The sequence below is a fragment of the Rhagoletis zephyria genome, unplaced genomic scaffold (genome assembly GCF_001687245.7).
Source record: "Rhagoletis zephyria isolate East Lansing unplaced genomic scaffold, Rhagoletis_zephyria_1.1 Rzeph_scaffold_04035, whole genome shotgun sequence".
Taxonomy (NCBI): Eukaryota; Metazoa; Arthropoda; class Insecta; order Diptera; family Tephritidae; genus Rhagoletis; species Rhagoletis zephyria.
In genome coordinates this window covers 23,777-41,334 of record NW_016161118.1, presented here as the reverse complement: position 1 = coordinate 41,334, position 17,558 = coordinate 23,777, and the positions used below count along the sequence as shown (strand labels likewise).

The window sequence follows — 17,558 nt, the reverse complement described above, 5'->3', positions numbered from 1 at the left end:
TTCGGGAATGCGCCACCTTCAGTTCATTACACCTTGCTCGAGAAGACCTTTTTCTGATCATCAGGCGAAATTCCCCACAGTAAGTGTTGCCGTGCCCGCAAAACGAAAACGCTGCACACAACCCAAAAGTACTCCTCGGGGACCAATTGGGTGAAAAACTGCGAAAAGGTTTATTACTGTATATACTGTGGTTTTATCTGGCATCAGCTTTATGAACAGCCATGGTGGAATTATACATGGTGTTGTACGTTGTGTCGGGCCAGTTTGACACTAACTTAGCTAAAAGTTATATTTTAGAAGTGTAGAAGCAGGGAATAAAAGTACTAAAGTACAAAATAAGGTACGCTTTTTTAATTAATAAGTAAGTAAAAAATATACAACAGACTTCAATCAAACTTACGATGGTGTTTTGCCAAAAATTGAGCAATAGCATAAAGTATTATAGTACATATGAAATATTTAAAAAATATTTTAAGGCTTGCATACTTTTCTCAGCTTTAAACCACCAAATAAGTGTTTGTTTGTTTCTTTTTTATTTACTCATTTTCCATTAACTGTAAAATTAGTATATATATTTATTTACAATAATCCAAAATAACTTCACTACTAGCATTACATTTCACATACCGTCTCTCAGCATCTGGTATATCTGGTATTTGATTGTAAATTAAATATATATTCGCAATACTGCTATGCAATAGCGATTTCAGTTCGAATATTTCTTTGAATACGAGAACACACGACTGTGGAATGTCCTTCAGACCCGGCCTAAAGCCTAATACGTTTAGCAAAAAGTTGAATAATCTCCCATCTTTCCAAACGGATCTCACAAAAACGAGAGAACTCATTGAAAAATTCGTGTCGTGGACAAAAGTTGCACATACATGCATATGTATGTATGTATATGGGCATACACAGATCGCTCACATTGCCCACGAATGCACTAACTAAGACTTGATAAAACGACCTTACTGAGTAATTGGAGCTTATATATTGCACAGCTTGCATCTTTTGTACATCCAAGCCCAAATAATCAAATTCTAAGAAATGAACAATGTGGGTTATATATTACAATTGGCTCTTTAGTCATTTATTTCATTGCTACGTACAGTTAAAACTGTGGCTGAGATATATCCTTTGCAAAGAAGCTAGAAAATTCGCCACGACAACGTTTAAAGAGCCAAAATCAATTAAAAATGTTCCAAACTTTTATTTTTATTTGCATCTGTCAATGAATAGGAATACAGCAAATGTCAAGGCTTTGTTCAGTACTGTTAACGAAAATATTTGTTAAGAAATTATGTATATCATTGCTTTTTTACAGGAGATAAAAGGTATTTCTTTCAAGAGGGCAACACTGATTTTGCTAAAGGAGTTAAGATGGCGTATTAGAGCGAGAACGCTGTCAATATCACACACCTTGTATAATTCCACCATGGGCCTCGTAGCCCGTTCACTTAAGACCAAAATAGACGTAAGAATAAAAAAAAATCAAAAATTAAAATTTTTCCCCCAATTGCGATATTGAAAGTGTCTGCCATCTTGGATTTTATGTTTTTTACGATTTGCGAATTTTGGTTTTCTCGCGAAAAAATTTTAACAAATTTGTAGAGAATTCGATTCCCTACAATTTTCATGTGCCTATCATTTTTCAAACAATTATTTGTTATTGGCGTGTTTTATTTTTATGTGGTTTAGCAGTAGTCCTAATCCACACATAACAGGACAAAAACTATTTGCTAATTATAGTTTCAACCGACTGAAAATAGCTATTCATGGGCCCGGCCTATTGGTGAACTCACAGTTGAAAATACGCGCCAAAAAACACGACCTCTGAGATACTGTGAAAAAAGTTTTGAGTAGCCTTCCCCTTGCCGCTGCATTGAGCGCGTTGTTGGCACGGTTGCCACACGACAAAAAATTTTGTGACCATAATTTACAAAAAAAGTGACCTAAAAGTTACCAAGTATAAAACAACATTTTATTATACAATAAACTGTTAAAACAAACCTCGTTTATTTGCCATAAATAAGACATGGGTACAATAAAAAGTTTTGTTAAAAGAAAACTAAACAAATTCATTTTACATATGAGGCCATCAGGGCCAGAGGAGCCTATCTACAAAATAATTTTTAGTATTTAATATGAGAAAGAAGGATCTATAAAAAAAAGCTCTTGTCTTTTGAACGGGATCTTAGCCTCAGAAAAAAAATTTTAAAAATCGACTTAAGTGCATATATCGAAGCGCTAAAGGGCCCAATTACACTGCACAAACTACTGTTCAAACCTCCTTTTTTTCATTTCCTCTATATATGGATCAAAGATCTGTCAATAAGTATTGAACGTGTGGCATATTTCGTGATATCAATTCACGGCTCGACATTTCGCGTTGCATTTCGAACAAATTAGATGTGGTATCACCATACATATAATAAAAAGTATAGATGATTTTCAATAAAATAACATTAAGATAAGATTTCCAGCCTTCACCTATTGGACTTTAAACCTCTCAACACAAAAACATGTAAATACTGACGCGATAAATATTGAACATGTAGCATTCCCACGCAATCCATCATTATTTTGAAATTCATCAATATTTATCACGATCCAAACATCACAATAAATATTGAAAATTAGACAGGCGCCCCACACTGTGATAAATTAACGAGTAGACTACCCACCGATAATTTTCTTCGATATGTGGTTAGTTATTTTTGCTGAGCGCTGTGTTGCCTGATCAACGCAATTGTTTCGAGTAGTGTTGTCACCGCTACACACAACCACAGTACAATTTATCAAATTAAGCCAACTTTTTAATATAACTTTATACACGGCAAACTTACTAAAAGTTATCAAAATTAAAAAAAAAAAGTTGCCAAGTTACCAAGCACTCCAAAATTTACCTATTTTGGTCACAAGTGACCAAATGTGGCAACTGTGGTTGTTGGTCGAGATCTACACGTCGTACGAGAACATAAAAATAATGCCTTTATTGGAAATTTTGTCCTCTACAACTTTGCCATTTAAATGTGTCACTTATTTCAAATAGAAATTGCCCAAAATTTTTTGCATATTATTAGCAATAAATAATTGTTTAAAAAAATGATAGGCACATGAAAATTGTAGGGAATCGAATTCTCTACAAATTTGTTTAAATTTTTCGCGAGAAATGCGAAATTTGCGCGCACCTCGTAAAAAACACAAAATCCAATTGTGGGAAAGATTTTAATTTCGTGTTCACCTAAACAGGAGACACAAAACTGCGTCAAAAAATTTCTTCCTGGAATTTTTTCGTTGAAAAAATCGAATGCATATTCGCGCGCAAATCGTAAAAAATACAAAATCCAAGATGGCGGACATTTCCCATATCGCATTTGGGGGATAAATTTTCATTTTGTGTTCATGTTCACCTAAACAGGAGACACCAAACTGCGTCAAAAAGTTTCTTCCTAGAATTTTTTCGTTGAAAAAATCTGAAGTCAAAGTCGTTTGGCTGAACCCGAGGCGACGTGGACAGGTACCTTCGGTATTTTATATAATAACTTCATATACTGCCCAGATATGGTCTAGATTGGACAAGTTCCATGCCCATATTTTGGGATATGTAAGCCAGTGTTGCCAGTACTTTTTGGACCAACAAAATTGGCAAAAAACCGGCTAAAACGGCTAAAGTGTTTCAAATAAATTTCACATGTTTTGATTAAATAAATCACAAGTAGGGAGACTAGTGCTTGGAGAGATGTTGCCAATTCAAGCTGGAAAAAATTGGGCCAACAAAAATTTGCAATTAGGAAACACATGTGATTGTGGCGCATGTCTGGAATTTTTGCGATAATTTGCATAAACGAGTTCGTTAAATTTAAAAATTTACAAACTTGAGCGATTTTAAAATAAAAAAATGTAAGCAAATACTTGTTTACTTAATTAATTAATGGTGATTTTGTTTCTAGCAAAAAATGTTGCCCTTGCACGGTGCGAAATGTGTTTGATGTTACACTCAACCCTGTAAAAGGGCATGTTTTTGCCTTCTTGTCCTTGTCCAGCTTACGCATTTCATAAAATTATCGTTTTAAGCAACCATCTGATTTTCAGGGCAACCATCACCCCTGACAAAGCTTCAAAGGACAGAAAATGTGCCTTTTTTGCCTTACAGAAATTGTACATTGTTACAGAGAGTGTGAAATTTTAAGAAACGAACACAAAATTTTCTCACCATTTGTCCTTCTTTTAGAATCGAACACAAAAAGACAAAAGGGAAATCAAAATGCGACATTGTTTTGGTAGAAACGAAAACAGCATAAGTTAACTTCAATGATTTGAAAGGTACTCGGATGAAAAAAACTGTATTCTTAATCGGAATGCAATCTCAACCAGAGTCGATATAGGAAACTCTACAGTTACTACGACAAATAAATTGAAACGTATGTTAAAGAAAGTCGGACTAACAAGAAATATACATGTAGATCTTGTTTTTTGCCCCTCTGAAAGAATTTAATGAATTAAGCTTTTAATTAATTTAAAGAATTAAGAATGTGTATACAAATTTCTTATGTTTGAAATGCAACCGTGGACACTAGCGTTCGTGCAGAAATTTGCAAGTTTCTCTACTTGAGAGAGAATTTGGGAGCATTTTTCTTACTGTCTGATATTTTGAGTGATAATTCTAGCTGGATTTTTGACGAACAAAGCTGTTGTCTTCCCAGAGAGTATTACTTTACATAAAAGTTTGTGCTCTTTTATTTTCATTTTGACGCATTTGAGTGTTGGTTCCTTTAATTCAAGTTGAACTTCGGTTTTTGGAATTTAAGGAAGTTGTCAGCAAAAAAGTTTGTTTAAAAAAATACATATGTGCACATAGTGCTTGAAAATATCAATTTTTCCCTTACCTTAAACCTTTAAACGTGGGCAACAATGATGTTTTGTAATTAAGGCAGAATTGAATACGTTCTATCTGGGATGACAATACCTCTAATATTTACTCTATGTGTTGGCATTATATCCAAACACAAACGCGTGTTAAGTAAACAGTGAAACACTTTATTATTTTCTAAGTTTGCAATTAAAATTTTACACTTAAACTTAAGACATCCATAACAAACATTTTATGAAGAAAATCCCCGCTACGGCATTCGTTAGAAAAAAATATATTCGCTTAAAATAAAAATAAGCGAAATCGGCCCAATTTTATATAACCCTGCCTAACATGAAAATTTTCTCCGCGATAAGGCTAGCCATTTCTAGCAGATTTTGTGTATTCCCAGCTTTTTCACATGCATATTGCATGCTCTTTCTTTAAAATGTTGCACTCTGATAATGTTGCCATATAAGAAGGTGAAATTTTTTTCGAGAAAAGAAAACGTCATTGGTCAAAAATGGAGACATACATACATGGGTATTTGAATTTTAAGAAAACAAGGCAAATACCAAAATCGGCTAAAAACGGTATTTGCAAATTACAAAACGGCTCCCGGCTAAACCAAAATTTCTCCGGACGTTTGCAAATCGCAACAGGCTAAATCTAGCCGGTAAACGGCTAAAATGGCAACACTGATGTAAGCATAACTAAAAGTCATTCATCTGGATAATAGACCGCTTTTATTGTGACCATTTTTATTATGACAGAATATTGAATGTACACTTGTGCTCCAAAAATTAAGCCACTAAAATTTTTCTCAGTACTCATAGGGCTGGTGTATCCATCTCAACTTCACTTAGTTAAGCCAAATTTCTTGACTTAGTCAAGAATAAGCTGTGTAAAACGTAGGCTAACTTTTGACTTAAGTCCGAAAAGTGGCTAAACTAAGTTAAGTTGAGTTGGAGAAACCAGCCCATAATGTCTTTCATATTACATTTTTTCGTTCCCCTTTTTATAAAAATACAGTTCATAATCATGTAAATCAAGAATCATAGTTTCTGCAAAACTTATAAAGATTCAAATGTTTGCTTGGCCTGTATATGTGTAATAAGGTTTTACATTTTCGAAAAGGGTTGTCACCTTTTCCAAAATTTAATTCAAGTTATTTAAAATAACAACTCAAAAAGGTTTTATTTCTAAACCAAAGGTATGAGGGTTGCCACCTGTTTAAAAAATTAAATTCAGTTTGAAAGGTAGTTGTTTGAAAATATTTTGAAGAGGATTGCCACCTGCTTCAAATGTCGAATTTAGTTAATTTATACACAAGTTATAGGAAATATCAAAAAATTTGTTGTCAAACGAAAGAGTGTTGGGGTTCCATGAGAAAGTGAACATTAGAGTAAAATTTTTTTTTTATAAAACTAACAAACGTGTGAATAAGACATATGTATGTAATCATCTTGAGTCCACCAAAAAATAAATTAAAGCTTTACATTAATTTTGATTACCTTTTTTACGTTCTGAAATCAAGTTCTAGCCTTGCAAACAACAACGCGATAGCGATAGAGATAGCGATAGAAATCAGTTGAACTTTTTAAGTTGATTTGCATAGTAAAGACCAATAAATTTGGGATTTAAAATTACACCATTGTAATCCTTGTTTAATTCTCTATAAAAAACGTGTTCCAAAAAAATGGGAGTTTTTCAAGAACTATTTTGAAAATATTTATTTTATGACGAGGTGGTTTATTTTGTGAGAGTCAACAATCAAGGCTCTACGATGATCAGAACCCGAGGTATAACAATTTGAAGAAGTACATGAATATTTAGTCAGAATCACGAAAAAATTCAAAATTTTACAGATCATATATCCGAAGAAAAAAGGAGACATGTGAAGGAAATACGTGAAGGGTTTTTTTGTAATGGTCATCTGATCTATACCGTTATTTCAAATTTCAAAAATGAAATTTTTGATTATAGAACTGGACCTGTAAATGTGCAACAAAGTTTGATTTGTTGATTAGAACTTTTTTTAGCGGTGGGCGAGATCTTTCTTTACTGAGAAATGATTGTATGATTTAGAAGAAACGTTTTAAATATTTTATTAGGTTTTTAAAGGGTTGCCATAGGTTTTAAAAGTTAAACTCGATTTCGACGTTTTAACGCCATGCGTGTTCACTAGTAAGTAATTAATACGTGTTAAGGTACGTTCATTTACGTCCATTTATTTGCGTGTAATTCATTAAAACAAAGTGCGAAAAGTGGAAGGGTTCTTGCAAATAACTTGGGAATTAACATTATTAGAGTTAAATAGCGTCGATTAATACCCCTCCCGATTTTTTTCATAAATATTGGTACAGTTCCGCTAAAGTGCACTTTTACCACAATCACAATTTGATCACGTAAATAAATACATTTTAATTGTAATTTTGTATCCATTTTTAAATCAATCAAGTTAAAAGGTTACAATTACAAATACAAATGCTGATCAAAGCAAGACGACACACAGAGTAATCGTTTCCAAGATTATATGTCAGTCAAGTCCAAGTCTTGCATAACCGGACTTTGAAGCATGACGATAACTAACTACAGTGGGGAATGCTCCATCTCAAAATTGAAAAGAATAGAAAATTACTTAAGAGATCAAAGCTTCAAGAAAGGCTGACCAGACCAGTTTGTCACTGATGTCCATAGAATGTGAAGTGCTCAAAGACATAGACTTTGAAGAAGTGATTAACGATTTGGCATATCTCAAAATTACCTCGTTAATCAACATAGAATTCAAAGCACAAAACTGTCAATGCTAAAAAAGTAACCTTTCTGGATTACATTAGAATTACAGTCAGTCAATAAAGTTTAGGTACAGCGAATTTTTTACAATACGGACAACTATGTATTTTTAAATATTTTATTTTTCGATCATTTTTTATAAAAATATGGTTAATTCTACAACATAAATCCCAAAAATCAGAGTTCCAAACCTTGAGCAAAGTTCCGGAAAATTCGGCAAAATTTCATTCAAATATTGCACATTTTATTTACGCTCTNGTATTTTTAAATATTTTATTTTTCGATCATTTTTTATAAAAATATGGTTAATTCTACAACATAAATCCCAAAAATCAGAGTTCCAAACCTTGAGCAAAGTTCCGGAAAATTCGGCAAAATTTCATTCAAATATTGCACATTTTATTTACGCTCTCTAGAAAAAAGTTGAGTATGCAGTTTTTTTAGCCAATTCAATTTTAGTATAGTAAAGTGCAAGTTTGAGGTGGCTACGACTTACCACTGATTTTTAGCAATTTTTTTTTTGTTGGAAGTGTCGCTCATTTTCTTCATATAAAATGATGTCTGATAATTTTTTTATATGGAAAAAATGTGCGACACCTTCAACAAAAAAATTTCCCAAAAATCACTGGTAAGTCCTAGCTTGCTCATATATTATACCAAAATTGAATTTGCTTAAAAACTGCATACTCAACTTGTTTCTAGAGAGCGTAAATAAAAAGTGCAATATTCGAATAAAATTTTTCAGAGTTTTCTTTAATTTTGCACAAGGTTTGTAGCTTTGATTTTTGGGGTTTTCGTTGTAGAATTAACCCCGTTTTTATAAAAAATTTGCGAAAAATAAAAAATTTCTAAAATAGTTGCCCGTATTGTAAAAAATTCGCAGTACCTAAACTTTATTGACTGACTGTATGTATTAATTTAATATGTCAAGTCAAAGTAGATGTACATATGTATGCACATATATATTTACACGCTTCAATACACCCAACTATTACCATTGATTTTCATATCGTACACCTAGATCCAAAGTGCGATCAACTAGTTAAAAAAACTCATTTTTGACCATTTTTTTGCATAAATCAATGCATAGGACTTACCTCAAATGAATGCAAGTATTTTTATTTCATGATTATATGTACATACATGTATACTAACTAAGAAATGATGAGCTGTATGAGCATTACGACCATATAGACATATTGCAGCGAATTAAAATTCAGCGGCTCCGCTGGTTTGGCCATGTCGTTCGAATGGAAAGAAACGCACCTGCTCTGAAAGTTTTCAACTCGGAACCAGCTGGTGGCAGCAGAGGAATAGGGAGGCCGCCACTGCGATTGAAACACCAAGTGGAGAAGGGACTTGGCTTCAGTTGGCATGGAAGAGGAGCGACTGGCGTCCTTTGTTGAACTCGGCCAAAACCGATAAAGCGGTTACAGCGCCAAAAAAAAGGATATAGTAGAATTTAATGAATTAGCACATGTAACTTTAGCGCTAAAATGCCTATAATCCCAATTTTAGTAGTAACTTTGGCTGAAATTCGTTTTTGAGTGCACAAAGGTAAAATAGAGGGATTTTCAGGGTCCCACCAGTCACGCTCTTTCAAATGATAGACTGCTTTTACACAGTTCAAGTATTGAATTCAATTCTGCTCGCATGTGGAAGAGAGGGGGTGAGAAGAAAAGGGACGAGTACACATGCGTCTGTACCGTCAAGTCATTTCAACTTTCGTGCTTTGCTTTTGGCATTTTCGTTGCTTCCCATTTAAAGAACCAAAAACTTGAATTCAACAGAATTAAAACGTGTAAAAGCAAATAAAAAGCACAAAAGAGAATGAGCAAGAATTGCTTTCAAGTACTTGAATCATGTAAATCAGGTGGTAGTTACAAAGAACTTAGAAATCGTTTGGTATTCTTACAAGCTTTTATTTAACATGCTTGGTATGTATGCATGTATGTAAGTATATTTGTTTGGGGAAAATCATGTAATACATTATAAACCAACTTCCCGATGAGCTAGAGACTTGAAATTAGCTCAGAACCCGATGAAAATGCAATATGAAAGACGAATTAATCCGCTAGGTGGCACAGGAGTCCAGATATTTTAAAACACCGTATTTTATAGTCCGCTTTGATTTAGATTTGTAATGTATATTACCACCATGAAAGGAAATAACTCCGCAAACATTTAGGTGGTAGGTGGCTCCGGTGTTCAGATATTTGGGGAAACCGGTCTATGGTCTGATTTGGTTCATATTTAGAAGCCTTGTTTTAAAAATATTGTTTTTTTTTGCTATAAACTTATTTGAAAGAAATTGTATACATTAGTTAGCTATATATGTATGTTAAAAAAAATATCTTTCACTGTTGTATAAGTCGATATAACATACCCGACCACTCACAATGGAATGGCCCATATGCATACATATGGGGTATTTATACGGTGTCCATATTTATGAGAGCCGAATACGGGACAAAAAATAATTTTGCAAATTCTTTCCACAACAGCTTACAGATCTTAAAGCCTCCTTTAATGAACCTAGATATTTTGGCCCTGAAACAGTATCATTTTAGTAATATCAAAAATTTGTAGGACAATTTTCCCGAGATTTTTACCCAGTAAAATTTGTTTAAAAAATTCGTTAAATTTTAGTATAATGAAGTGCAATTTTAAGTCGCTAAGGCTTACCATTAGTTTTAAGCATTTTTTTTTTATGTTGACGGTGTTACGCATTTTTTTCATACAAAGTAAATATGTTCGACCAGTTTTTTGAAAGGGAAGCAAATGAGCAGCACTTTCCACTCGCATTGTATTATACTCAATTTTATTGAGTTTCAAAACTGCAAACCAAATTTTTTTCTAAAGATTCTAATTAAAAAGTTTGAAATTTTGGTGAAACATTGCAGAATCACTTTTTATTATTGTTGTTTTCACAAAGCTGGAAATTTGATATTATATGGTTTTTTAGGAAAAGAGCTTTACTTTCATAAATAATAAATATTAAATAAACTAAGAAAAAATAGCCAAAACTTTCTAAAATTTCGAGTACTAATTTTTATTATGGTCACTGTATGTTATACTCGATTCGAATCACAGACATTCAGATTAGAAAATATTAACTGTTAATGGAGAAAATTACGATCATATACCAACATCACTTAAAACTCGTTCATAGCAGTGAAGAAAATCGAGCATGAATTGTGCCATTTTCGACCCTTTCGGAAGCAGCCGGAACTTTAAGCACAGTTGATTGATTTTCGGCACTATTTTGGCGTAACTCAATGCAACTAATAGATATTTCTTCCATACCCGCAAATAAAAATATTTTTTTTTTTTACTTTTTTATCGTATATGCTTAAACTGATAAATGATATAAACATAGAAATGCAGCAGAAGAAGCTCTCATTCCCATTCTACATTCTGCCAAAAAAGAAAACTGTTCCGTATAATACAGGACGTATGGTCATCGTAGGTATTTACAACGTTGTCGTAAACGTCGTATTGTTGTACGTCATAAATTTATTAAAGTTACTTTTGATATTTTTTTGCTTAATATGAACCCGTAAGTATAAAGTTTCCATCAGCTACAGATTTTGAGAAAAAGTGTAAAAAAATCGCTTTTTTGCAAAATTTGAGAAGCTCTAGCAATGACACAAAAGGTAATAGAGCCTTCCACTTAGGCTTAAATTACATCTAGAACTCTCGACTCAATAAAGGATAATAAGTGATCATCAGGTCAAGGTGCGGGGATGGTATTTTGAGGGACAGTAGTTGAGTGCTCTAACTTTAATTTAAACGTAAGTGGAAGGTTCTATCGCCTTTTCGTTGTTTGCTAGAGCTTTCCAAATATGGTCAAAATGCGATTTTCTGACACTTTTTGATCTTTAATAAATGACTATAAGTGACCATCAGGTCAATGTTCCAGGATGGTATTTTCAGGGCCAGTAGTAGAGAGTTATAGATCTAATTGGAGGCTAAGCGGTAAGTTCTACCACCTTTCTTTCTTTGCTACAGCTTCTCAAATATTGTAAAAAACGCGATTTTTTGACACTTTGACTAGGGTTGCCAACATTTTCTTCGATATTTATAGTACTATTTCAAAAAAATTGGAAAAAAATATAGTACACTTCAAATATATATTGTACTTTATTCTTAAGAGAAAGTAAAAACGATTTTTAAGTGATGGAAAATTTCTTCCTGTGAATGCCAAAGTTTCCAACAGGGTAGAAATGAAATAATTTTAAATAAATTTGTTAATTCTTTCTCAGTTATGTTACTTTTTTGATTATTAACTCACAATGACCTTGTACTTTAAAGAATATTTCATGTAATATGGTTATTTCAGTATAAAGGTCATCCATTTTAATACACATTTTGTCGTGCAATTTACTGAAATATATTCATATTTATAAATGAAGAAATATAGTATTTTCGCGTACTATATTTTTTCCCAACAGTACGCTGACCGGAAAAGTAGTAAATTCTATATTATAGTACGGTTGGCAACCCTAACTTCGACCTCGTTTTTTCTCAAAATCTGGAGCTGATGGAAACTTTACACTTACGGATTCGTAATAATCACAAAAAAGTCAATCAAAAACAGCTTTAACAGTTGCCGCACCAAATCAGTGTTACCGTGTGTAATCTATAGTGATGGCAAAAAAATTTAATAATCGATTAATCGGTTAATTGATTAATTGATTAATCGAAAGCACTCGATTAATAATCGCAATTAATCGTAAGAAATTAACCGATCATCTCGATTAAAATCAAAAATTAATAAAAACCATTTATAAGTTATAAAAACTGACTTACACCCCGTGTCAAAATTATAGCGCACGACAAGATTTTTTGGGTTATTTAATTTTAGTTATTTTTTAAATATAACTTATTCTTTGGCAAAACAAACTTAGAAATATAAATATATAAAACTTTGTGCAATATTAAAAAAAAATCAAAAAAAAAATTCCAGTTTTTTAATTAGGTTTCTTAGAAAGATTTTCAGTATGCAGTTTTGTAGGCCATTAAATTTTTATATGAAAAATTCCAAGACTTAAGTATCTGGCATTTACCGCTCATTTTTGGTATTTTTCTGTTTGGTAATGGTGTTGCTTATTTTCTTCCATATAAAAAAGAAGAAAATGCGCAACACCGAATTCGGAAAATAGAATGAAAATATGTGCTTACCTTGGTTGTGATTTTTTAGTAGCTACTTAGGTTAAGCTTTTGTGGCGGCTTTTGGCAAAAATATTGTTTAAAAAATTTGCAGAATACGAGAGTGTAAAAAACATGTCAACTTATTTTGATTCATACATTATTGTGTGCGTAAATTAGTAAATTTTTGATGGTTTCTTTTCGATTATTTTGAAAAATTAATCGGTTAATAGCTCGATTAATCGAAAGGAAAATTTCGATACAATTAAATCGTTAACCGAATGAAAATAACCGATTATAATCGGTTATTCGATTAATTGTGCCATCACTAGTAATCTAATGCAATCCCTCATCCCCTCCTTCTCAATTCTCCTAACCATTATTTTGAACACTTATTCGCTTGCAAAAGCAAGTAATTCCTTGAATGTGGGGTCGAATTTTTTAATTTACTTATTTATTTCGCCACTCACTCGATCACTAAATCTTATAATCAATCCCACATTGGTTAAGGCAAACTTTAACCTTGTTGTTGCCCTCGCTTGTTATTCAAAGCAACAGAAAATTCTAGTTGCAGCTGGATTATGAAACGTTTATACATAGTTGCGGTTTAGTTATAAGATGTAGTTTTTACTCGCTACAACGCTAAAACTTTGATTTGGATCCATTTGTAGGGATTTTAGAATATTCGGGAAAGGTTAGCAGAAGTCGTTTTGCCAGTTATCTAAGATTTTCAGAACTTAAATTTTATGTTAACTACCCTGCAAGAACAGTGACAATCATATGACCGGAAAAATGACGGACGATCCTGATAGAAATACTCGTCATTACTTTGTATGAAAGTTTACATCAAAATATCAAGGGAAATGTGCAAAATTTGATGGAAAAAATCGTATACATGTGAGTCATCAATGATATAAACATTGGGCCGTATGAATAAAAACTGAGCAATTGCTTTTGTTTGAATAAATCGAGTAAAAGGTCTGAAATATTAAGAAAAAGCAATTGTTTATTTTTATTTATACGGCCCATTGGCCACAAATGAATAATCATGCTTGATGGGATCTTAGGTCAGTATTGACAAATCATACTTGCTATAAAATTTGGTCAATTATGACTGATCACAATTGATGGGTTTCGATGTCATATGAAACAACATGAGCTTGTCTCTGCTCATTGCATTACTAAAATTTCTTGTTTAATTTTAAAACTTTAATTTCCTTTAAAATACTTATCGTTGATTTATTCGCACTTTCTCGCTTAAATTTTCGACCGCGTCCTTTCACTTCTAGAATTTTTTAATTGTGATTTATAACGATTTACATATTTGCTTTTCATGTGAACCTTTCCATCGTCAGTTACAATCATATGACCAGTCAAATGGGCTCAATTTAGATGGTTCCAATCGCGGGAAACTAAACCGGTTTATCGGTATCTTCTGTTCTAAGGCGAGAGTTTTTTGTGCATTTTTACATTGCATTATTGATGAAATTTTGATCGATAATTATTTTTTTATAGATAATAAATGCAATAAGACAATAGGAAAGCAGGTCGAACACAGCAGTTCTAAGGCCTAATGATTTTTAACTACGAGCCCAAACACCTGAAAATGTAGCCTCTCGTAAAGCGACATTAGAATGGTCGAGATCGCTGAATCGCAATACTCTAGTGCTAAGCGTACTTACAAGAATTTCAATGCTCCGTTTACATACCTTTGGTGGTAATATTTCGCTGGGAATTAACGACATAAGCGGATACATGCCCAAGTTTGCGAAGAATGTGTGCAGCAGCAGCAACCCGGATACTAACCATTGAAATGGATCTCGTACTTTCATTGCAATACAGACAGCTAAGCATATCGCTGCACAACCACAAATCAATGCCGACGAAAAGAGCAGAATCTGAAAAAATACCGCATGAGAGATCACAAGCGTCTGCAGACCTTACAGCAATTTACCTTTCTTCTGAGCAGCGAAGCTGACCACACGACAATTGTGGCTGCAGCAAACTGCACGAAAGCTAGAATTACAACGCTAGAATCTGGGGAAAAGCCACCGAAGACGTCCTTTGCCAATATCTCATCTGACCACGTGAGTATCACATAGATTCCACTCAGCTGTGCGCCCACAATCAGTACAAGAGTTATCAGTGTCACCTTTACCAAGTAGGTTTGCGGCACATTCGCTTCTGCGATGACACGCTTTTCCATGTTGCTCTTGAGATCCTGTAATTCGCGCAAAAAATCTGGACGATTGCGAACGCTCATACGACGCACACCACGAAACCACCGCAAAGATTTCTCCAAACCCGACATATTTCCTTTGCGCATATGGAAGTATGGAGTCTCCTGACTAAACGGGAAGACCAGTGTAAAGGCACAAGAGATACATATGGCTACCACGCTAACATATTCATATTGTAAATGTTGGCCGAGAAGAAAGCCAAAGAGCATACCCACTGTGCGCCATTGTTCTATTGTGGCGAGAAGAGTAGAACTATTGTGCTCCTCGGATATCTCGGCTATGAAAATAGGCAGCACTGCAAAAGTGGCGCCACCTGCCATGCCACCGAAAATACGTGAGGAATAAATGTGTAAGATATCATAGGCGAAATGCACACAAAACCAACTCGGCTGTGAAGAAAAAAAAGCAAATACATAAATATTTATTGTAATGGTCAAGACCACACCGCAAAACGTGCATGCTTACAATTTGCAATAGACCGCTTAGAAGTAGCACCGCTCGCGGTCCTACCCTTTGCGAGAGGAAGCCGCCGATGAGTGCACCCACAGCGGCGCTGGCGAATAGGCAACCGGAAATCCAAGCTGCATCATCTGCGTTGACAATGGAATTCAGTGGTGATTGCTCAGCCTGATAGAGTTTCATGTGCGCAGGTGTAATGCCGAATAGCAGGCCGAAATTCAAGCACAATAAATTACCTGAAACACAAAAAGTGGTGAGCATGAGATTTTAACTGCTGCAGTATGGGTAATAGTGCCGCCAGAATGGTTCCTTTCCGACCCTTTCGCAAATACATGCAACTGACAACACTGAGTAAATGGTGTCGTTTTGTTTAGAAAACGCCAACCCAAGAGTTGTCGTATTGAATGTAGGTAACCCTGGATTTCAAAATGTAAAAATACAAAGCATCTCTCGCTTAGGAACTTGGACGTACCGGGTGGTAATACGCAGCTCTAATCACGCGACCTCGGCGGCCACCCAACTAGAAGCAGATTAAAGCGTCCAACGTGCGGAGCTTCATTTGAAAGTAGCATCCTGCCGTGGTAATGTACATGGATAGATCACATCTTCTGTGGTTCAGAAATAAAAAAAAACTCGATGCTTTATATTTTTCCCGATTTCCACTCCTTACTTTTGACGTTTGGTAGACAGCAATGCAAGTAGCGGATAGGGATCACTTGATTTTTATCAAATGACAATGACGCTACGTTATGCGCATGTTGTCAGTTGGGAGTGTTTACTGGACGATCGGAAGGCTGCTCAACCTGACAAGTGCTGAAGTTTATGGGCAGCAGCGAAACTTACCGACAATTGTTGCAATACTCTGGATCGTAGGACCCTTTAAATCCTTTGGTAGACACATTTTTAATTTAATAATTTCGCTCACTTCTTTCCTTCTCCTCCCCTCCTTTATAACACCTTCTACTACTGCTAATTTTACTGCACACTCCTACTAAAATTAGACCGTCTAATCATTCAACCGAGTGGATGAGCGTACGAATTGCAACTGCTTCCTTCTCGCTCTCGTGACCGATTAATATGCAATCTCAAACAGAGTCTTTAACCAAATGCGTCAAATGATTGTGATATCCCAGCAAACATTTGGAGTTATAAATGAGTATTTAAGGAGTCCTATTTCGGAGCCTTTACGCTCATAATGAGCTCATTTAAGAGTCCGATATGAAGGTGTTTCCCTTCCTACGAATGTCGACTTATATGAGCTGAAATTCTTACATCAAACGAGCCTCAATATGAGTAATATTGGACTCTTGTTGGCCTCATATACGGCTCATTTTGGACTCTTTTAAAACAATTCTTGATCTCATATATGTATGCATAATTTCAGACTCTCTTTGAGGCTCTTTTCGGGCTCATAAATGACTACATTCGGACTCATATTTCAGGTTGTTCTTTGTGTCTTATTGAACGCACTATATTTGCAAAGGCATTCAGCAAAATTTCTTTCAAATAGCATACATACATACTTACGTGCATATATACATTCCAAAATTCATTTAGTAGCAACAGCTGCACCTAAATTTTGTTTATTTTTGGTTTCCTAATTATTTTCAATTTCTGTATGAACAAGTTTAGATATAAATTTCGAATCTTTATTGTTTTTATATTGGTACAAGGTGCTGGCTCATAACCTGGATCATATACATCTGACTCCTAAAAGATTCATATGAGAGTCACAAATTTTTCGTTTTTGAAACACATATTTCTTACCCACCTCGGACTCCTTTCGGACTCATATATTCTGAGCGCTCAGAATATGTTTGCGGGGATGTTTCGTTTTTCATTGGAGATCAATTGTCGCAATTGTATTAATAATGTGCGTGCATGGCTTCGGTTTTGTTGGCGCTGGCAAACGATGCTAAAATGCCAACCAAATTTTTATTAGCGCCAGTAGCATACAGTATTTTAATTGTTCCTCTATTTACTATATACTCGTTTTATTGGAAACCAGTAGCCCATTTTGGTGTCATAATCTGCAGTTGATTATGTTTACAAGACGTGTG

The 17,558-nt window shown here is 34.3% G+C and overlaps 1 protein-coding gene across 1 annotated transcript in view; it reads right to left on the bottom strand.

Moving 5' to 3' along the window:
• Positions 1-16,557, bottom strand: part of LOC108370152 (facilitated trehalose transporter Tret1) — a 30,287-nt gene extending 13,730 nt beyond the window's left edge. Inside the window, exons 1-4 of the mRNA XM_017625414.1 lie at positions 16,342-16,557; positions 15,505-15,734; positions 14,754-15,428; positions 14,509-14,697 (exon numbers count right to left, since the gene is read on the bottom strand). Of these exons, the coding sequence (XP_017480903.1) occupies positions 14,509-14,697; positions 14,754-15,428; positions 15,505-15,734; positions 16,342-16,399 (1,152 nt within the window). The 5' untranslated portion in view covers positions 16,400-16,557. The remainder of the gene's footprint in view (positions 1-14,508; positions 14,698-14,753; positions 15,429-15,504; positions 15,735-16,341) is intronic.
• Positions 16,558-17,558: the final 1,001 nt, after the last annotated feature.